This window comes from Ceratotherium simum, chromosome 22 (assembly GCF_057802395.1).
Source record: "Ceratotherium simum simum isolate JZ-2026a chromosome 22, ASM5780239v1, whole genome shotgun sequence".
Classification (NCBI taxonomy): Eukaryota; Metazoa; Chordata; class Mammalia; order Perissodactyla; family Rhinocerotidae; genus Ceratotherium; species Ceratotherium simum.
In genome coordinates, this window is record NC_141921.1 from 22314962 (window position 1) to 22337519 (window position 22558).

General features: G+C 51.1%; 2 protein-coding genes across 4 annotated transcripts in view; both read left to right on the top strand.

The window, feature by feature from the left end:
• The first annotated feature begins 7705 nt into the window (after positions 1–7705).
• On the top strand, positions 7706–10170 carry LSM10 (LSM10, U7 small nuclear RNA associated). Of its 2 annotated transcripts, none has more exons than XM_087446274.1 (2): positions 7706–7825; positions 9430–10170. In XM_087446274.1, the coding sequence occupies exon 2, from the start codon at positions 9453–9455 to the stop codon at positions 9822–9824; it is 372 nt and encodes a 123-aa protein (XP_087302400.1). In that variant the 5' UTR covers positions 7706–7825; positions 9430–9452; the 3' UTR covers positions 9825–10170. The 2 variants fall into 2 exon arrangements, with proteins under 2 accessions (XP_087302400.1, XP_014639643.1); XM_014784157.2 differs by having other exon boundaries at positions 7815–7965.
• A 6366-nt stretch (positions 10171–16536) lies between these two features.
• Positions 16537–22558, top strand: part of STK40 (serine/threonine kinase 40) — a 41768-nt gene continuing 35746 nt past the window's right edge. Inside the window, exon 1 of one of the 2 annotated variants that reach the window (XM_014784155.2) lies at positions 16537–16928. The gene's annotated coding sequence lies outside the window, so the exon portion shown is untranslated. Of the gene's footprint in view, positions 16929–17214; positions 17357–22558 lie in introns of those variants that run through there. The other variant, XM_004425956.3, reaches the window with a different exon arrangement.

Sequence of the window (22558 nt, forward strand, 5' to 3'; positions counted from 1 at the left end):
TTTTTTTTTTTGCTTGAGGAAGATTGTCCCTGAGCTAACGTCCATGCCAATCTTCCTCTATTTTGTATGCGGGATGCTGCCACAGCATGACTTGATGAGCACTGTGTAGATCCGGGACCCATCCTGCGAACCCCAGGCTGCCAAAGCAGAGTGCACGAACTTACCCACTACGCCACCAGGTTGGCCCCCTGCTGCCACTTTCAATTACAGCTTTCCTGTGGGGACCTACAACTCACAGATGCCTGCAAAGCATCGTGAAACCTCAGAGCTTTCTGGGATGTATTCTGCCTTGTTAGTGAGTTTGAACTGAGTGGAAAAGACAATTGCCTCAAACAGTTAGGGCCCAGTTCAGACAGCCCTCCTCTCCCTGGTACACTGGGAACTATAACCTCAGAGGCAGAGTAAGCAAGGCTGTGTCAGGGGACACTCAGCTGGGCCCCATGCAGGGCATGTGGGTGTCTGAGTTCTCTGCACATCTCTCTATCCATATGTGGTGTGGGCTTATCCCATATGGAGAGGTGTACCAAGGAAATATTTTGCTTTCAGCATATGTACTCCTTATCCCCAGAGTCTTCCTCTGCCACTTCGTGTTCTTGCCTTCTAAGGTCACCCAGCATGATATGTCGTGACATCTGTCTCCTCTGCCTCACCATCAGTGGCCAAGCAGAGCCTTAAGTTGGAGACGTGGGCGGCATGTGTGGTGTGCCACTTGCCCTTCCACAGGATGCCAAGTCTAATTGGGAGCCATGTAAAATGTCTCAGGCCAGGGCTGCCCTGATTGCTTCAGGAAGGAATGTCAGCCCTTCCCTGCGTGCTCATCCTGGGACTAACTGGTGGGCTTGGGACCAACCAACATCCAGAGGTCAAAGTCCTTTCAGTCCTATGGAAGGACTATCCAGAATGGCAGACGGTAGGAGAGAAGGGGTAGGAGGAGGGTAGCTGAGCTGGTCATTGCCTGAGATTGGACCAACCACAGGGACCACTCGGGCCCCTCGCACCCTGGCAAGAGTGGAGGCAAACAGAGTTCTGGAATGTGAGGGCCAGGGAAGCTGTCCTTTAGCTTGCCCAAGATGTGGGGTTTGGATACAGAAGGGTAAACCACCAAATAAAGTTGCTTCCTACCCGTGAAGTTATGCTTCCTTACCTACAAAGACCCCCCAAAAGGTCCGTTGGGGAGGAGAAGCATATCGTGGTATAAACCACTTCTTACAGGCTTACAAAGTGCCTTCTGTTTTAAGCAATCTGGCCACCGATTGGGGTGGCCTGACTGGGTGAGAGATGAAGGGAAAGGTTCTGTCCTGTTGTGTCAGGCTCCCACTGCACTGCCACAAACTCAAGCTTCACTGTGTGCTCTGAGCGCATCCTGGGGCCTTGGAGGTGGGCCACGAGCTGCCGAGAAGCGGCCGCCTCCCTCCACCTATCCCAGAGCCATGCCGATGATTTCAAACGTATCTGTCCTCTTGGTAAATAAACAAGATACAGATCTCTGGTAAGGCAGCTTCGGGATGAGGCAATCTTTGAGTTTCGTGCTCTAGACTTGCACAAATATTGAGAAAAACAAGTTTATTTGCACGGTAGTTCAGGGCATCCAAGGAAACCACAGGAGTCAGGAGCAGGCAAAGATAAAAGAAGACAGGGATTACTCTGGCAAGAATGTGGACCGAGTACTAACAACGCATCAGTGTTCATTTCAACCAGGCCACGGGGACGAGGGTGTTACACAGCCGTGCCCAGTGCTCTTCAGGGAAAGGCACAGCACCGTCAGAGCTAGAACACTGGGCTCTGGTCCCATCCCCACCCCAAATTGACCCTGGCATCCTGGGCAGTTATCCTCAAGCCTCAGCCCCCTCAACTGTCAGAGAGAGAAAGAACAGTTCAGTGGCCCGAAGCCAGCTTGCCCAGATAAGTTGTTGAGTTTACTGATTCCTAGGCCCTGCCCCAGTGGGACCTAAGAATTGGAATTTTTACCCATGCTGCCCCCGACTCCATGCTTTGGGGGTATACATCTGCTCTCTCTCAGCTCTTCTGCGACTACCCTCTTCTCGACTAAGTTCAAACTGTTCCTCTCTTGTTCTTATCAGAGTGTGAGAATGCCCCAAGAGTATGCAAGGCAGGGCTCTAGAAAAGCCTTCTGAACGAAAGCACTTCAGTGGCTCCCAAAGGAGAGAAAAATGGGGGGGGTTGGGGGGCGGTATTTAGCCCTCCGTTCTAAGAGGAAAGTCATCTCATGTAGTCACATAACTAACAGTTTTTAAAGGTAAACTCCCTTTTTTCCTTAGATCCAGATCCTATAGGTCAGAAACAAGCTTCAGCATGGTAACCAGACCCCAGAGATCCCCAAGTCTAACCAGGATCAGATTCCCTCATCCCCTGGCATCTAGTTTACAGCCAGTATAGAGACCAACTCAGCCATGGGAAACCATAAAAAGAGAAATGCAAATTTTAGAAAAAACATATATTTGCCATAATACCTAATAATAAAGACCCAAGTTGAAATCTGAAAATTAATACAACCTTTACTTACCCCTTACTCTCTTCAAATTATGCTCTGGATAACTCCTTTTCAGCTGCTAAATTCCTGGACAGTTGACAGTAGAGGGAGTTAAAGGGAGTATTTTTAGGCTAGGGAACCCCCTTCACGGTTGAATCTTCCCTGCAGAGCCTCAGGACTCGGTGTGAAGGAAATTCTCAGATCATAACTCACCCCCCTTTCGAAGGAGAATGTCAAGATGCATTCCAAGGGTCAATGGAAATTATCTTGAATTATTTCATTACCTTAACACTTTCCCCCTATATACACTGCATTTTTTTCATTTCTGACCAGTGGTGCCTCTGCTGACAAAAATAACGCTAGCTTCTCTGTTAGTTCCCAAAACTATATGAAACCCCAGTTGCATTAGCCCGGTGAGGCCACACCACTAGCACAGCCCCAGAAGAGCTGGGAGCAGACCCAGAACTCCCAAATCCTAGATGTGCACATTTGCCCCAGATCCCTCTGCCCTCCTTTCTCCTTATAAAACTTCCCAACTTTCTTTTGAAATGTTGGGGCCAAAGTTTTTTCAGGTTTTCAAGGAGAAGTCATGGTGTCAGCCAAGGACGTTTGACTTGGGTTTTCTGGATATCCTAAAAGCCTCTCAGCTTTGGTTACTGTTGAGAAGCTAGTACTTGGTTTGTACGCTCTCCCTCATCTCTCCTCTCTACCTCAGCCTGTCTGTTATCTATACCCTTCCTTCCCTCAACTGCACCCAGCTCTCTTTCTGCACCTCAGATGTTTATCCAAATGGCTGCTGAGGATCTCCTCCTCCTCTCCAAACCACTCCCACCCACACCTTCGCCCTGCTTCTCCAGAGGCTCCTTCTCTCCAACTTAATTCGTCCAGCTGCTCATATGTCCCTCTCCATGCCCTCACCAGCCCTCCAGGTTTCCTTACTGCTTCACCTTCCTCACGTCTATACCCCCCATAGCTCCTGTCGCTCCACAGACCCCTTCTCCCACCTCCAGGCCCCCACTATGCTAGATCCAATAGCCTTTTCTCCTCCCCATTCTCCTTGGCTATTTGAAAGCTCTTGGCCCTGCTAAACACCCTTTCCTTCCGAAAACTCCCTCACCCTTTGGCCTGGGTGGCTCAAATCATACTACTTTCTGACCACACTTGCCCTCTCTCCCTGTGGCTTCTGATTGAGGATTGCCCTGTGTGATACAGGTGTCGATGTAGCCATTTTTAAGTCTGTCAGAACAGCCAGGTCAATTGCCACTTGATCCTGCTTCATCCCTGGCTTGTTTTTCCCCATTGCTCACTCTCATCTCATCCCTCACTCTCACTCCATTTCTCGCCCTCACCCAATCCCTTACTCTCACAGTGCTGACCAAATGTTTTGTGTGCCCTACAGTGCTTAGTTTGCGTTCTTCTGCAAATTGTTTTGCATCACTTTTTTTTTTTTTAGAGAGGCCATTACTTTCAACCATCACTACTGGCTCGCAAATCCCTGTGTCCCCCCTCACCTGGGCTGCAGGCTCACTTTCCCTGAGACATTCCACATCACCTCACATTTAGTGTCTAACACTGACATCATTTTTATTTACTTAGTACATTTACCTTCAAAAGGCATGAAGAAACTTTCAAAATTAAATATAATGCAAAATAGGACAGTTTTCCATAGAAAAGAACTAGAAGTGATGGGTAAAAGTTACTTGCATCTGGTTTACGTCCAGTGTAGAGACCAACTCAGCCACAGGAAACCATGGAAAGAGAAATGCAAATTTTAAAAAAATATATATTTACCGTAACACCTGTCGTTAGTTGTTAGTGCCATCCTGTCAGTGTCGTTAGTGACATCAACATTCCTAACAATGGGGTAGAACACCTGGCAAAGAAGTGAGTTGCTGGTCCCTGGAGTCTCTGTCGAGGGGGTTTGGGCACTGAGTGGTAAGTTGGAGCAGGTGACCTGGGAATCGCCCTAAGGATTCTGTGACCCTCTGACGGTTGTAAAACAGAACCACAACAGAGCTCATCTAAAGCGAACAGAGAAATTCAAGTCTCCTGAAATGAAGTCAATTCAAGTGGGCCCTGTACTAGTTTGGGTTTTTGGTTGCAAAAAAATTGAAACCAATTCTGGCTACTTAAGTGGAGAAGGAATCTACTGAAAGGGCTTCAGGCAGTTCTCTCTCATGAAGAACCATGAGGAAATGGCAGGGAACGAGGAAGGGTAGGCAGCCTAGGGAAGGACTCCAGCACCAGCAGCACCCCAGGAATGAGGCGCTAGATGACGCAGACACCAGGGTGGAGCCTAAACAGTCCCTGCTAGCTTGTGTCACTCGCTTCAGACTTAGAGTTTAGGTCACAAGCCCATGCTATAGCTGACAAAGATCAGAGACAATATCTGGCCTTTAAGTCATCTGTAGTGGGAAGCAGAACCCCACCTCCCACCAAAATTCATAGAATGTCAGATTTCCCCAAATGTGGAGAAAGGAGTTCAGTGGCTGAATAACCAAAAAATGAGATATCCCCCACAGGCATGAGCTCCATCCCCACTCCCAACCCTCTTATTCCTATCAATGGGCTACCATCTCTCTAGATGTGTTGTTAGTACAATCAAGTTGATTCCGACTCCTAGCAACCCTGTGTACAACAGAGCGGAACCCTGCCCAGTCTTTTTGCTCCATCCTCTCATCTTCTGGCGCTGTATCAGACAATGCTCTGCTGCTATTCATAGGGCTTTCACAGCCAATCTTTTCAGAAGTGGGTGGCCATGTCCTTCTTCCTAGTCTATCTTACTCTGGAAGCTCTGCTGAAACCTGTCCACCATGGGTGATCCTGGGGGCATTTGAAATATCAGTGGCATAGCTTTCAGCATCACAGCAACAAGCAGCCGCCAGAGGATGAAAACTGACAGACGGGTGGTATGGTTCCCTGACCGGAAACGAATCTGGGCCACAGCAGTGAGAGCGCCAAATTTTAACCACTAGACCACCAGGGCTGGCTATATCTCTCTGGGTACCCAGTGTTAAAATTTAAATGATTAATTCCTCCTTCTCCTACCCACGCTCCAGATTTAATCAGCCTCCAAGGATTCTGATTAGCTCTTTTCAGAGTCTTTAAAATTCATCCCTTCTTTCCAGTCCCACTGCCACCATCTTCATTCAGATTCCTATCACTTTCTCACCACATGCATAAAACCAGTGTTCCTCATGCAACTGTGGTTTACAGTGTGAAGCATTTGAGCCTCCTAAGGCCTTCTTCCTGGCTCAACACCCAGGAGACTAGTAGAGGAGGTAAGATTTATGTAAATCACTATGGTGATTCTGCATGCAGCAAGCAAACATATAATGAGCAATATGGTATAGGGGTCAGAGGAGGGACATCACTCCCAATTGGGGGAATCAGTGAAGACTTCAGAAAGGTACAGCAATTGAGCTAGGCTTTGAGGGAGAGATTGGACTTAACATCCACAGATAAACAAGAGAGGATCTAGGCAGGTAGAACAGAATAGCAAAGGGAGAGACAAGAGGGCAGAGCTTGTTGCCGAGTGGCTGAGTCTGACTAGAGAGGAGGGCAGTGGGTCTCAAATTTTAGTGTGCATTGTTAGATGTGCAGATTCCCGGGCTCCACTTTTGATTCTGTAGGTCTGAGGTTGGGTTAAACAAGTATTCCAGATAACAGTAAGGCAGCTGGTTCCCATACCACACTTGAAGAAACACTGGTTGGAGAGTTTGGGTAGAAAACCTGAAGGAGATCCAACTGGAAGACAGGTTGGAATTAAATCAATGTTAGCAGTGGAACCTTTATTCTGCTAGTGAGTTGAAAGTTTCCTTAGCAAGTAAATAATAAGATCACAACTGTACTTTGAATCTGTTGGCAAAGGATCATGAGACACAAAGGCCAGTAAGATGGTTTTTATAACGAACCAAATGAGAGAAAGAGGGTCTCAGCTGGGTGGTAGCAGTCAGAATAAAAAGCACGTGAAGGGTGGGAGACACACTTCAAAGAATTTGCAGGGCTCAGTGACTGTGACCGGTGTGGGGGAATCAAGAAATGATAGAGGTTGTCAAGTTTATTCATGGTGCCCAACTTGGGTAGTTGAAAAATGGTGGCAGCAACCACAGAAATAGAAAAACTCAGAGCAGCAAGTGATTTAGGAAGGACTTGATGAATTTGTCTCATAGACATGCTGAGTTTCAGGTACCAGTAAAACATGTGGGAATAAGCAACAGACAGTTGGAAAATGGATTTCTGTAGAGCAGTCTGGGCTGGAGACCTAGACAAGGGACTCAGCACATGTAGTAGACGGTATGGAGATAGATGCGACCAAGTAGAGAGCTGGGCTAGGAATAGAGCCCCAGAGAAAGCACACATGTTTGGGGAGCAGGAGAAGGAAGTGGGGTTTAAAAAAAGAGAGAGAGGACCTACAACTAAGATATACAACTATGTACTGGGGGGCTTTGGGGAGGGAAAAAAAAAGAGGGAGATTGGCAACAGGTGTTAGCTCAGGGCCACTCTTACTCAAAAAAAAAAAGAGAGAGAGAGATGGAGAAGAAGCAATCAGAGAAACGAGGGAAATCAAATGATACAATGCCCCAGAAAAAAATGAGGCTGGATGAGGAGGCTGATCAATATGGTCAAGCACTGTGAAGGACATAACGGACTTTACGGCCCGTCACAAAGAGGTCATCCAGCTAGACCTGTTTTTCCAACCTGTGAAGCTCATTTGCACCAGGTCCTTTGTGCAAACTGTTCCCTCTAATTGCAATATTTCTCTCCTAGTTTTCACACGGTTGGCTTCATGTCATTCATCTCAGCTCAAATGTCACCTTCTCAGGACGTCCCTAAGAATCCACCCAGCCACTATCGTATCACCCTATTTTAATTCTCTGAAGAACTTTTATCATAATTTTCTTGTTTGTTTTCTTACAGACGACTCCCCCAATCCCACCCAGTAAATCAGAGGGTCATCAGATCAGGCAGCTTGTCTCCTTAGTCACGCTCTACGTCCAGAGCCTGAGAAGGAGCCGGACACATTAGGGAAGGCTCAATGACTATCTGCTGAATGAACGGATGACTCGAAGGAGAGAATCCAATGACGCAGGCCGGGGATTGCAACAGCGAGAGTCACGGCGCCCGCGAGGCGTTCTGGGAATTGTAGTTCGGAGCTCGCCCCGCGGTGGCGCGGCCCCTGCGTGCTGACGCGCTCTCTATGCTCCGGAAGGACAGAACGGCCCCGCCGTTGCCATGGCTTCTCAGTCCCGCGGCTGGAGGGAGGCGGCCGAGCTAGGCGCCCGCTAGCTTCCGAGGCGACGCGGAACGGGAAAGCGGAAGGGACCCAGCGCGGTGGGTTTGGGGAGCTCGGGGTCGGGGCGCTGGGGAGCCCAGTACCTCGGAACTCCAGAAGGCGGCGGGGAGCAGAGGAAACGTTTTCTTCTCTATTTGCTGAGTATAGTGCATCTCTCCAAGCCCATTCCCACTGCTCTGTGAGTAAAGGGTCGTCCCCATCCCCGTTTTACCGATTGGCTAACAGGCTTGCGGAAGCTAAGTGGCTGGCTCGAGGTGTCCCTCCTAGGAAGTGGCAGAGCCCGTCCCAGAGCCCAGGCCTGCCTCTTTGCAGCCCCAAACCCTTGCTTGGGCACGTACTGCTGGTGAAGCCTGGGTGGGGTCGTTAGACTCTTCCGGCCCAGCTCCCAGCCTCGCTCATCAGTGGTGTGGGCTGGCTTGCCACACCTAACGTCACCCTGCACTCCCCTGTCAGGATTCTGAATGAGGTCTTAAGAAAATTCCACCACCTTCCACTCAGGGTCTGAAAATAGGGGATAGATAAGACAAAATTACATTAATACAATATCAGGGCATGTTGAAAACAGAAGGAAGTACCTTCAGTGTAGTAAGATTCTGTAAGCCTTGTTTAGCTTATGGTTTAATAGATGTGGAAACAGTTTCAGAGACATTAAGTAGCTGTCTTAAGTTTAAAGAGTTTGTGGGTGGAGTGGGGATTCCAGCCCAGGTTTCTCTACCTTCAAAACCCACGTGCTTCATATGCTACCATTTTTTTTCAATTAATTACCTAAATTTCTGCTTATAGGATAGCAGCATGATGTAGACCAGTGGTTCGAAGAGTGTAGGCCCCAGACCAGCAAGTTCGGCATCAACTAAGGACATGTTAGATGTGCACAGTCTTGGGCCCCACCTCAGACCGACTAAGTTAAAAACTGGGAGTGGGGCCCAGCAATCTGTGTTTTGACAAGTCCGCCAGGTGATTCTGATGCACGCTAACATTTGAGAACTGGTGATTCATCTAGGGGTCATGTTGAAATGCAGATTCTTCAGGAGGTCTGGGGAGAGACCAGCGAGTCTGCATTTCTGACAAGTGCCTGGGTGATGCTGAAACTTCGGGTCCACAGACCATACTTTGAGTAGCAAGGGTGTAAATTACTCTTTAGATCAGTGGTTCCCAAACTTGGATGCACGTTAGAATTACCTGGGGAGCTTTTAAAAAATAGGATACCTGGGCTCCGCCCCTGGCTAAATGAATCAGAACCTCCAGGGTGTGGTGGCCAGGTAAAAACTCACCAGGTGATTCTGGTATACAGTGAGGGTTAGAACCACCGATGTGGGGTTTGGAGTCGGGCAGCCATGGATGTGAATCCCAGCACCTCCACTTATCAACTGTGTGACCTTGGGCAAGTTACTTAACTTCTCCTGGCCATATTTTCCTCATTTATAAAATGAGTATAAGTAATCCTTGCAAGGTGGTGTGAGGATTCTGAGGTGTGCACGTGAGTACCTGGCTCTTAAGGGTGTTCTGTTGACACATAAATTGGGGAGATAGGCAGACTGGGGGAAGCCTGTGCTGGGAATTTAGTGCTAGAACCCGGTGGAGGTGAGTTGGCAGCTGCACCCCCTAGACTGCTACAGCGCGCGTCTGTGTGCTCCTCCCACAGCGAGCTGCCGGCCGTGGGGAAGAATGGCGGTGAGCCACTCGGTGAAGGAGCGGACCATCTCGGAGAACAGCCTGATCATCCTGCTGCAGGGTCTCCAGGGCCAGGTAACCACGGTGGACCTGCGGGATGAGAGCGTGGCCCGGGGACGCATAGACAATGTCGATGCTTTCATGAACATCCGCCTGGCCAACGTCACCTACACTGACCGCTGGGGGCATCAGGTCGAACTGGATGACCTCTTCGTGACAGGCCGGAACGTCCGTTACGTCCACATCCCAGATGACGTGAACATCACCGCCACCATCGAGCAGCAGCTGCAGGTCATCCATCGGGTGCGCAACTTCGGCGGCAAGGGCCAGGGCCGGCGGGAATTTCCCTCCAAGAAGTACAAATGAGCCTGTCCCCTCAGCAAGCCCCAAGCCCCTCTCAGGTTCCTCCAGAGTTGTACTGAGCCAGCTGCCTGCTCTCCCTCCCTGCCCAGAACCTGGGGAGGGAGCGGGGCCAGCCCAGAAGCTGGTGTCTCTGACGGACACCACCTGTCACACTGCTTTTCATAGGGTCCCACTTCCCAGACTCACCTCGGGACCCAGAATTCTATTTGTCTGTGGCCTTGGGGTAGGTGACAAACCTCCCTTTTGATCATTTGCATCTCTGATTTACTGATTTAGGGAATCTGTCAAATAGTCTTCGGCCCTGTCTCAGTGACTGTTATTAAATGTGCTCAGCCTGAGCCACCCCTAATTAGGTGTCCACCGGTTTCTCTTGCACTTGTGTTTGTTTTCTCATAAATCTAAATTTGGATACAAACAAGTCCATGCCTCTTGCTTCCCCTGATGTGTGCTGGGCTCCTTGGTGGTTCCGTGCAGTAAGGCGCTGGCTCTCAGACTTGGCTGCACATTGAAATCACCTGTCCCACCATCAGCTATTTGCATGTAATTGGTATGGGGTGTGGCCTGGGCATTGGGATTTTTTTAAGTTCCCTGATGGTACTAATACCAGCAAAGTTTGAGGACTCTAGTAGGAGAGTCCTTCAGTCTGGTTAGGTGGAAAGTGGCTTTTCTGTTCCAATTCCCTGTTCAAGGGGCTCTTAGTCTCACTGCTATTTCCTGAGATGGAGAGGCTGGAGTAATCCTGGGCACTCCCCTAGAGTGGGAGCTCATCCAACAGCAGGAAATCAGGCTCCGATTCTGAGAGTTGTTGGGTCCTCAGGGAAGAAGGGGTTCTCAGGTTAGAACCCAGGTCTTCCTTGTTGCTGCCTTGCAGCTGCACCACCCCTGCCACCAGCAAACTACCATCTCAGTGAAAGCAGCTGAGATGGTGGAACCAGATGTGGAACCAGAGAGTTTGTCTTTATCAAATAAACATGCACAGAGCAGCTGCCGGGTGCCAGGCCTTCTGCTGAGCTCACGTTGTTGAATGCAACTTGGTCCCTTCTGGAAAGGAGCTTATAATCTAGTGGAGGAGGTGGTCAAGAACCACAAGATGAGATCCAGCCTGAGAGCTGCTGCGCCAGAGGATCAAATAAGGCAGGGCCCTTGACCTTCAGGCGCTTTCATTTCTTTTGTGTGTGTGTGAGGGAGATGAGCCCTGAGCTAACATCCGATGCCAATCCTCCTCTTTTTGCTGAGGAAGACTGTCCCTGGGCTAACATCTGTGCCCATCTTCCTCCACTTTATATGGGATGCCGCCACAGCAGGGCTTGCCAAGCGGTGCATCAGTGCGCGCCCGGGATCCGAACCGGCGAACCCTGGGCTGCCGCAGCGGAGCGCGCGCGCTTAACCGCTGCGCCACTGGGCTGGCCCCCGGACGCTTTCATTTCTTGAGGGAGATCTGAGAGGAGTGTTCGTGTGGGCGCGAGCAGCCCAAGGTCCGTGCATTCACCTTCTAGCCCAGTCTCGGTCAAAATGTCCTTGGACCACCCCATCAGAACCAACTGGGATATGTCTAGAAAAGGTACTTTCCTGGGCCCCCTTTCCCCAGACGTGAACCAGAATCTGTAACCCTGGAATCTGCATTATTAACACCCACCCACCCACCATGATTCTTCTGCACACTGTGTTTATTTCATTGCCCAGAGGTCCTGGAAGCTGCTTCGACTCTGCCCTTTGCCTTCAAGAGAGAACAGTGGGTCCCAGCAAGGAGAAAACCACTTCTCTGAGTTTCCAGGCCCCTCTCTCAGCTAGAGTTAAGGGAACTGACACCACAAGGTGACCGCTGGTGAGAGAAACCAGAAGGCAGGCACAGAAGGGATGTCCTCACTTTGGAAATGCCCACATACTCGTAGCAAGTGGGGAGAGAGCCACCCTGTCTGGAACGATGAACTGGCAGGGAGTCCCCGCCACAGCCTCTCTTACTGAGGTTCCCCACGGGTCTGCAAATGTTTCCAAACTTGAAGAGGGCATATGCTGGGAGGTTGGCCTAGGGATGGAGGAAAGGTCTAGCTCTGAGGCTTTTAAATGGTGTGCCAGGGGTGTCTACATCCTCAGCAGAGCAAGGGAGAGCCCTCAGGCCAGGGAGGGAAGCAGTAGGGTGAGTATGGATTGCTGAGAAGAGAGGCTCAGGGCATATTCCATGAGCATCGGGCACCAGACCCAGTGGGCCCTCTGTCATTCCTAGGCAAGGCACTGGGAGGATAGATGGGAAGGAGGGGAACCAGGCCCTGCTGAGACACACCCCTGCTGAATCCCTGGAGTAGAGCACAGCGAAGTCTTCAAGCCCCAAGGTGATGGGTCTTTTGGCATCTGATCCCAAATTGCTGGGAAAGGCTGTCAGGGGCCCAGGTAGGGTTGAGGAAGCTCAGTGCCCACTAGCCTATGGCAAGCCAGGAATTCCCTAACTGCCACCCATCATTCATTCCACAAGTAATTCTACTCACAATGCCAGCTTCTGAGGGAACATCAAGATGGACAAGGGTCAGGCCTGCCCGGTGGCGTAGAGGTTAAGTGCTCACGCTCCGCTGCTGGCGGCCTGGGTTCAGATCCCGGGCGCGTACTGACGCACCGCTTGTCAGGCCATGCTGTGGCGGCGTCCCATATAAAGTGGAGGAAGATGAGCACGGATGTTAGCCCAGGGCCAGTCTTCCTCAGCAAAAAAAAAGATGAGGATTGGCATAGATGTTAGCTCAGGGCTGATCTTCCTCACAAAAGAAAAAAAAAAAAGGCCGGCCCGGTGGCTTAGTGGTTAAGTGTGCCCTCTCTGCTGCAGCAGCCTGGGGTTCAGAATCCCGGGCACTCACCAACTCACCGATTGTCAAGCCATGCTGTGGCCACATCCCATATAAAGTGGAAGATGGCCACAGATGTTAGCCCAGGGCCAATCTTCCTCAACAAAAAGAGGAGGATTGGCGACAGATGTTAGCTCAGGGCTAATCTTCCTCACAAAAAAAAAAAAAAGAAAAAGATGGACAAGGGTCCTTCCCTCAAGGAGCTGACGTTGTAGAGGGGGTAACTGACCATAAACAAAAATAGTAAAAATACTTAACAGATGTCACAAAGGAAATAAACAAGACACTTTGAGAGAGAATACAGAAGTGGTTTTATTTTGGAAATAAAATAAAATTTCACTGAAGAAGTGAAATTTAAAGTGAGAAGGGGCCTGCCATTTAAAGAGCCAAAAGAAGGCAGAGGAAACTGCCAATGCAAAGGTCCTGAGGTGGGAACGCTTAGGGGTTGGGGGCAATAATGAAGCACTATTGATGGAGGGGAGAGAGGCAGGTGAGGCAGGAGAAATGGGAGGGGGTGGGACAAATGATACCAGGCCTTGTGGGTAAGGAGTGTAGCTGGTTCCAATTTCTGGTGTGGCAGTAATATAACGCGAATTTTCTCTAACTCAACTGAATTCCTACTTTGCCTCACTCAGCCTGAGTGGCAGAAACTTAATTGCAGTCAACTCAAAGTTCCTCCAACTTTCCTTGGAGTTGGTTGAATTCTAGGGCACTTCCTTTCGAGATGCCAAAGCCTGGGAAGGGCAGTCCGATCTGGGGGTCATCCAGTCACATGAGCATCTACTGAGCTGTCCTCATTTTGTTCTGGTCTTTTGTCGTCAGCCCACTCAGGCTGCTGCTGAGTGGCTCCTCCCTGACCACCGCTCTCAGGGGTCAGATTTTCATTCTACTTTTCCCTGGCCAGTCAGGTCCAGGAGATTCTGAGGATCTTGGGTTAGTTAGGCCCTGTTTGCCCAAATGCAGCACACAGCTGTTTCTTCAGAGGGTTTGGTTACTCCCTGGTGCTCCACCAGGAAAAGGAGCACAACTCCCTGAGACCCCGCTGATGCCCTCCAGCTAAGAGGCTGAGGAGAAGCTTCTCTGCTCCCAGGGACCACCCTCCAAGTCTCAGTCTCCCAGATCCCCCTTGTTGCACAGTTTTCTCAGTTTATATCTGCACAGAAATTCTTTCCATTCCTCCCTGAAGGCTAGGCTTTTGGAATTCAGAAGCTAAAAATGAACTCTGCATTCTGTTGTATCATTTGTTTCCTGACATAACGAATGCAAAGTAACCCATCTGCATAAGAGAAGGGCTGAGGGACACCCAGGAAAAGATGAAAAACATATTTCAAAATGTCATGGCCCCATCGGAGCTTGGGTTATGTGCTACTCCTCACTGTGGCCTTTGTTAACGCGCGCACATATGCCAATGTGGGGGTCCCAGTTGATGACTGAATCCCCGGGAATTCTGAGTGCTCAGGTGCATGGCATGTCCCCACCCCCCCCATTCCGGGAAAGAAGAGTTCAGGGGTCTCTCTCATTCCGGGGAGGGGAATACCAGGGCTCTGAGGAGAGCCGAGTGGGCATACAGCCCAAAGTTCAGATCTCCCTGGGGGCCATACAAGTGATGGGGCATCTCCAGCTCTCAGCTTGAAGGAGAACGTCCAGTTCAGTGTGTTCCAGTCTGGCCTCCTGGCTGAAGGGTCCTCCAGGGCAGCAGGGGTCCCTTGGAAGACAAAATCTTACCAGATATGAGGCTCCTGTGGAGGGAAAATAGTAAAATAAGCTTTGAAGTTGAGAAGGTTGGGAACCACTGATGCAGTCCAACTCCATCGTTTTACGGTTGAGGAAACTGAGGCCCAGTTTCCTCAGGGGAAAGAGGAAGGGGCTCTGCCCAGGTCCCATGACAAAGTTAGTGGCAGAATGCCAAAATGGTCATCATAAAAATAGCTACTGCTTGTTGAATCTCACTGCGCGCCAGGCCCGTGCCAGGGGCTCTCCATGTCCAGGAGAGCAGAGCTGCAGCCTCTCTGGTCCCATTGGGTCTCCAGCTCAGAGCTGTGCACATAGTGAGCACTCCATACATCTTTGTGGAATGAAAGAATCCTCTCATTTCATCACTACAACAACCCTGGAGGTATATATTAATGGCCCCACTTTGCAGATAAGCAAACAGGCCCGGAGAGGTTAAGTGACTAGCTCAGGGTCAAACAGCCAGTGAACGGCAGAGTAGGGATTTGAACTCAGGTCTGTATGACTCAGACTCCATGATCTTAACTATTACACTACACTATTCTCCTTCCCGGCACTCCTGACATCACACAGATGACAAAGATAAGCAGTGCTCTGCTCACCTCAGTGGTGGTACCCAGCCACCAGGTGTGGGCCTAGCGCTGCAAACTTGCCATACCCAGGCCTTGGGGCTTGGCCACAAAGCAAAGCCAGAAGCCAGCCAGTAAGTAGGGTTTTCTGGGTTTCAGAAGCCTGAGGAAGCTCCTCTGGGTTGAAGGTCTCCTCCTCTCCTTCTGTGATGGGCAGATCTGCCTATACCTTGTCAAGCAACCATCTCACGCTGTTGTGACAGGCGTCACCTCATTATGGCAGCACCGTCTGCCTGTGTGCCCAGAGTTGGAGAGCCAGCAGCAGAGTACGTTGCCGTGTGTGTGCGTCTGTGTATGTGTGCAAGTGTGTGTCACAGTAGTCTCCTCATTTTGGTGTCCTGATGACAGTTTTTCATTTCCTCTGGCTGGCACCTTTAGTTTCTATTCATTCCCTTTTCTCCTCCCCTCCTTCTGGTCCTCCTCCTCTTCTTTGTTAAAATCCTGTATTTTGAATCAGCTGAGAGTCTCCTGGGGCGGGGATGGTGGTGTCAGCTCCAAGTGACTCATCTAGCTGATAATTAGAGCTCTGGAAAACCCAAAACTCATTCCTGTCAGAGTCAGGGCTTCCGGAATCCCTAGGTTTTTCCCTTTGTCAGAGAGAGGAGCTGGGGGGGGGGGGGGGCTGGGGCTGGCTTCTTTGTGCCTTCACTGAAGCTCTGTCACTGAGATGAGCATGAGCACTCTTCCTCCCAGATCCTGTGAGAAGCTGTTTCCAGACTCACTGAACCCTCACAGGAATCCCACCACGTGTTACCCCTATTTTGACAGATGGGTAAAGTTAGGGAAGTGGCACATAGTCACCCAGCTTGTAAGGGACACAGCAAGGATTCAAATCCAGCCTTTTGGGAATCTACCAGATTCGGTTCAAATCACAGCCCTACCATTATTAGTTGTGTCTTTGGACAAGTCACTTCCCCTCTCAGGGCTCTAGGCTTTTCATCTGTAAACAGACTCCTAACGCTGATGTCTCTAAAGTGCTTAACGCAGTGTGTGACACAACAGTGGGTGCTGTGTTGGTTACTATTATTATCCAGCCCTATCAGCTCAGTGGGTACCAGGCATTCAGAGAGACAAAGAGATGGACATAGGAGGAGGCAGCCAGACTCACCCACACTAACTCTCATGTCCTGGCACTGCCTGTGTGGAGATGACAAACGTGCATACACGTAAGTGCCTGGCCACAAGCCCTAGGAAAACCCAGCAGTGCACACAGGCTTGGACACGTGTGCCCACACGTGGATACAGTGACCCAGGGGACAGCTGGAAAGATACCCGGGAGTTAGTCCTATGCAGCAAGCACGCTGGCTCACACCTCTGAGACAAAGGAGTGGGGCCATGGTCGCTGGTGCAGCTGCCACCGAGTCCTTCTAGCTGCTTCTGCATGCCAGAGAAGGGAAGCCAGGCTCTCAGAGGGCCCCAGTGAGTCACCGGCCTGATGCAATCCCTTTAAAGGGCTCATCTGCTGGTGCAAGAAGCTGATTCATGGAGGGCGTGGTTGCTGGAGGAGGAGGAGAAAGGCACCGAAACTGCAGCAGGAGAGACTGAGGTCAGATGGCTGGAATCGTTCATAGGAACACTTCACTGTAACCCTCCCAAGTCAAGACTCCAGGGATCTTCAGGTTGAAGCGGGGTTTCTACAAAAGCGAGGGGCCCAGAGGGAAATGAATTGTGAGGGCTGCGACAGGAATTCTGTCATTTATTGAGCCTAATCGCAGCGCTCTCCGCATAGAGCTCCAGAAACCGAGAAATGGGGATCAAAGAAGAGCCATTTTTCTGATCAATACACTACAACCCATCTTCCAACCGCTGGAGACTTCTCCAAACCCGGCAGGGCGAGCTTAGGGCACGACAGGTTCTGCGCAGCCGGGGCGGGGATGGTGCGTCCGGCCCAGCCTCACCGGAGACATAGATCAGCGGTAAGTACCGCCCCTTTAGCGTCTCAGCCTCCAATCGTTTCACAGGTTTCGGCCCAGACCCCGCCCTGAACCAATCACCCATCGGATTCTGGCCACTTGCCTGAAGGCTTCCGCCCATCGTCAAGATGGCTCCCCAGTCCCCTCGCCTTGGGGCCGCGGGCGAGGGGCGGGGCCCGGGGAGAGGGGCGGGGCTGCGGCGCTTCCCGAGAGGAGGGGGCGGTGCGTCACTTCCGTTGTCAGGTGGCGGCGCTGCAGCCATGGAGGGAGGCGGCGGCGGCGGCGGTGGCGGCTCGGGTAGCTGTGCTGGGAGGCGGCGGTGAGCGGCTCCCACGCCCCCGGCCCGGCCCCGGCCCCCCGGGACGGAGCGCCGAGCAGCCCCGTCTCCGGGCTACGGACTATGGGCGAGCAGCGCTGAGCCCCGGGGGAAGGTGAGGGCGGGGGTCCCGGAGCGGGGAGCCCGGCGGGGGGTGCGGGCTGGCGGGGCGGGCCTCAGCGGCCGCGGCGGTGGGACCGGGGTGACAGCCCGAGGCCGTCCGGGTGCGGCAGAAATGGCAACAGCGGATGCCCTGTCCTCTGCTGGGGTCTGCCCTTCCTGGGCAGCGGGGGCGGGGGCCGCTGCGGGCCGGGTCCCGGGCGGCCACTGGGAGCCTCGGTCCCCCCGCAGCTCTGGGAGGGGGCCACTGCCAGCCTTGCCCGGAGTCCCTCGGCCAGTGAGTGAAGGCACCGGCGTTAGAACCAGCCAGGTTTTTCTCCGGAGACAGTCTCCTCCGCTCCATGCTTCCCTCCGGATCCCGAGAGTGACTTGAAAGTTAGAACGAGACCCCAGGGAGGGCCAGCCGGGGCGTCCTCCGGGAACCCTCACCCGTTGGCACGGGCATCATGGCTGCTGGGGAATTTTCGCATCCCGGGCGGCGTTCAGGTGCAGGTCAGAGATGCCTGCTTGCCATGCTCCGTTCGGCCGGCCTTTTCCAAGGGGAGAGCCTGCTGCTGTGGTCAGTGTTTCACATGCTCTGCCCCGTCAGGCCCGCCCATTCCCACGCCACTTGGCCCCACCTTCCAGGGAGTGGGAAGGGGCATTGAGATTCCCGACACCCTATTTTTTTCTGTTCACCCCCACTCCCTAGGATGCCTGTTTCTTGGCGGAAGGAAGAGATGACAGCCGCCTTCGGTGGCAGGATAGACTTTGCTCTGTTTTAAGTCATAGGAGGAAACTGGTTGGCTTTGCTTGGTTTTGAGAGCTGTGGGGAAGAGGGTAGTCACTCTGGGCTGGGCACCGTTTCCCTCTTGGCTTAGCTTTGCATGAGATAAGGAAGAGCAGCATATGTAATTGTAAAGCCAAAAGAATCTTTGTTTGTAAACAGTGCTTGTGAGCTGCTTCAGCCCTCCTTAATGGCCCTGCTCTGCCAGTTTGTGGGTTAGATCTAGACAGTCTGGAGATAGTCTTCATTCATTCATTCCCCACATGACAGTAGTGTCCTTGCCTGGAGAGGCAAGGACCCCATATTATAGTGGTTAAGAGTGGGCTTTGGAGCCAGACTTCCTGAGTTCAAATTCTGGCTCCGCAGCTTTCTAGCCGTGTAACCTCGGGCACGTTGTTTAACCTCTCTGTACTTCAGTGTTCTCATCTATAAAACAGGGGTGATAACATAGAGCTGTTATGAAGATTCGAAAAGTTAACACATGTAAAACACCTAGAACCACATTTGCCACATAAGAAGAGTTCAATAAATGTTAGCTATTATTCTTATTTCAAGAAGCTCATGGTCTGGTTAAGGGAGACTGACCTGTAAACAAATAGTGGAAATGTGGTCCAAAAAAGCTGGTAGCAGCAGGAATAGAGGGCTATGGGAGCCTAGCAGAGGAAGCTGCTAGCTCAGCCTGGGTGGGAGAAGGGTCCTGGGAAGGCTTGGCAGGAGCGATGATGAGCTGCATCAAGAAGGTTGGGAAGGCTTAGCCAGGTGAGAATGAGGGGACAAGGTGTTCTACTTAGAGAGAGACAAGTAAACTCATAGTTCATTGCAGAAACCTCGCATTGTTCAATATGATGGTATGAAAGTTGCCATGATGAGAGGTAAGGCAGTATAGGTTGACAAGGGAATGCCACATTAAGAATTTGGGACTTTATGCCAAAGGCAGTGGGGAGCCAGTGAAAAGGATTTAAGCAGAGAAGTGACATGATTGGATCTATGTTTTAGAATTCTCTTCCTGGGGTCCCGGCAGAGGAGAGGAGAGACTAAAGGACTGGAGACCTCTTCAGAGACTGTTACAGGCTCCTGAGAGAGGAGAGTTGGTGCCGGGGTGGTGGATCTCTGCTCGGAACGCACCGTGTGCAACTGGTGGCAGGTGACGAGCTCCCTGCATTGCCCTGGGCTTCTCTGCCTAGCACAGAAGTGCCTGGTGCATGTGCCCGTCTCTTCCTGGGATTGCGGGTGCTTGAGCAGCTGGGGAGGGGAGGCTGCCCTCTGAGAAGGCCAGTTGTTGCGGGCGGGGAGTCTGCACTTGCTCCCTTGGGCCTTTAGTTTGACCTTTTGGGAAGGTGGCAGGTTGTAGTGGTTAAGAGCCTATATGGCTCTGCAGTCAGACAGATCTGGGTTCTAATCCCAGCCCTGCCAGTCACTAGAAGTTACTTATTCTCTCCATGCCCAGTCTTCTCATCTGTAAAATGGGGACAGTAAGAGCCCCTCTCTAGTAAGTTAGTTGTGAAGATTAAGTAAGATATTCCAGGTTGAGCATTTAGCACACACTGAGTAAGAAATGCTTGGTAAGTGTTAGCTGTTATTACAGGCTGCAGGAAAGAACTTCCAAGAATTAGCTGAAGCCATTAGTGGCAACTAGAACTGTCCCATTGAGCTGTCAGAAGTGTCTTGAGGGATCACAAGATCACAGAATTTTATTGTATTCTTTCTGAAAAAGAAATCTGTGGGGAGTTTACCCAGTCTGTATGGGAGCCATGCAGATGATTCAGCTTGGCTCTTTAAAAGAACCATTTTTTAAAATAGAAGTAGGACTGCTGAGCAAAAAATCGTATTTTAAAGTATCCATGGGAGAAAAAGTATTTAGAGTTTCTTCTGTGTGTGTCCCTATTAGTGACCCTAGTCTGGTACCTGATGTAGTATCATCAAGAAGCATCACACACAGTGATGTGTGTGGTGGTTCAAAATCCAGAACCCCAGTTCCACACACATGAGCTCCCATGTGTGGCTGGGTATGTGCTGGGTACTGGGGGCAGAAGGAGAATGGAGAGGCAGGCCCTGCCCTGGAGGAGCTTGTGGTCTAGCAGGGACTGGGCAGGCTCCTAACCAATTAAAACTTGCATAGAATTTGGCAAGTCTGTCACAGTAGTCTGTACAGCATGTAGTGGGAACTGGGAGGAAGCAGTGATTCCCCTGGGGAGGAAGAAGAGATTGGATAGAACTTGGGAGAGCCCATGGTGCTTAAACTGGATCTTGAAGGCTGAATAGAGCTTTCTTTTTTCTTTTTCTTTTTTTCTTTCTTTCTTTTTTTTTTTTTTTTGGTGAGGAAGACTGGCCCTGAGCTAACATCTGTTGCCAATCCCCCTCTTTTTTCTTGAGGAAGATTGTCGCTGAGCTAACATCTGTGCCAGTCCTCCTCTACTTTATATGTGGGATGCTGCCACAGTATGGCTTGATGAGCCGTGTGTAGGTCAGCACCCAGGATCCAAACCTGCGAACCCCAGGCCGCCAAAGTGGAGCACGCAAACTTAACCACTGGGCGGGCCCTGAATAGAGCTTTCTGAAGGCTCATGAAGCACTCCAGGCAGGGGAGCAGCATGGCACAGGCATGAATGTGTACTTGAGGAACTACTGGAGGTTCTAGCACAAGGTGTGAAGGGATCTGGCTATAGGACATGCTGGAGAGGTAGGCACCAGTGCCAAAATGCTTGAACTTCTTATTCTGTTGGTGATGGGATGCTTTGTTTTAAGTGAAGGAAATACCATTAGACCAGCATCTTCCCAAGAGCCCTCCTGCTGCGGGTGGAGGATGGACTTGGGAGAGAGTGTGGAGTCACCGTAGAAGGCTGTTGCAATAATCAAAGCAAGGGTGAGTGGGGGCCTGGATCGGGGCAGAGGCAGTGGGGAGGGAGAGGAAGGGCAGAGATCAGAGCTGTTTGGGGGGAAATCAACTGGACCCTGGGAGTGTTTGGAAGTGATGGTTGAGGGAGGAACAACGGTGGCAGGTGACCCTGAGGGTCCTGGTTTGGATGACAGAGTGAATGATAGTGCAGAAGAGACTGGAGACAATGGCCAGTGAAATCCGCCAGCTCCATTCAGTCAGCCCTGAGCGCATGCTCCCGGGAGAGGATCAGTTGCAAAATCTGGGCCCCCTGTCCAGCTTTGAGCCGGGCTTCCCCCTGGTTTTGCCTGAGTCAGCACCTGGGAGAAGGGCCGCTTCCCTTCCTTCACCTTTCCTATGCCCAGATTTGCCCAGGGAGATGAACTTCTTCAATGTTTCAGAAACTCAAGTGGCTGAGTCTGCAAAACTCCTATAATTTTTTCAGCCTTCAAATGGCCCTGAAGAGCAGCCCTTCAGTCTGGCGCTATCCGCACTGATTCAGCAAGTGACCACCTGATGGAGTCGTGGACAGCACCTCACCCTCAGGGGAGAGGTGGCTTTCCCAGTGCTCCCTGGAGATCTCATCTAGAAAGACTTTGAGATGGGATTTACTCTGGAGGCTGGGTCAGCCGACTCAGTCCCGCTTCTTAGGAAGGAGAGGTGTCTGGAAGGAGAGGTGTCTAACGGAGGCCGCCTGGGACTCCCTCAGAGCCATCAGAGAGGAGAGAGGGAGCTGCCCTGGGGCCCTTATCCCCCTGAGATGCAGGGAGTGCGGAGCCAGACGTGCACCTGAGGGGACTGTGGAGAGGGATGTGCTGGTGGCCGGGGCTTCAAATAGGCCCTTTGGCATTAGGGAGATTCTCACAGGGTGTGTCCTTGCATTTGTGGTGTAAAGAAGGTGGAAGAGAAAGTGGCCTGAGACAAGAACATTTCTTCCTCCTCCACCTGCTCAGGTGAGACCGTGGCCTTGAAGGTGGCCCCAGGCCCACAGCAGCCCTGCATATCCTCTTGGGATCTGTATTCAAGATCCAGAGGGGAAAGGATGATGTTACTTGCTTTGATTTACTTACCATCTTAGAGCTGGTTCCACTTTGGCACATGCGCGTCTGGGTCACTTTTGGCTACATTGTGTCATCGCCAGGTGTGTAATTGATCCAACAAGCTCCCTAGCCATAAACGTAGGTTAGTTTCTGTCTTCTGCTCTCCAAACAAAGCTGAAGTGACTCTGCATACATATGATTTTGCCTACCTTAGGTATTTGTAGGATAAATTGCTAGAGGACCATTGCTGCTTCAAAAAGTACTTTTATTTATTTATTTTTAAAGAATTTCTAGGCCCCCTTTTAATAGACTGGAGCAGCTTAATTTTCCCCCAGCAAGCAAAGGTACTCTTCTGGGTCGAGGTTCCCCTTCCTGAGGGGGCACTGAGAACCCCTCTCCCTGGAGAGGCCACAAGTGGTCATCCTCTTCTGGCTGATGGCAGCCTGTCTTGGAGGTGAGTTTAGACCCCCCAGTATAGCAGTGCACAGGCCTGTGATTTCAAAGGTACTCTAGTTG

Bases quoted from the DNA above. Each gene is read 5' to 3' on its own strand.
- LSM10 (XM_087446274.1), top strand. From the start codon at position 9,453: ATGGCGGTGAGCCACTCGGTGAAGGAGCGGACCATCTCGGAGAACAGC.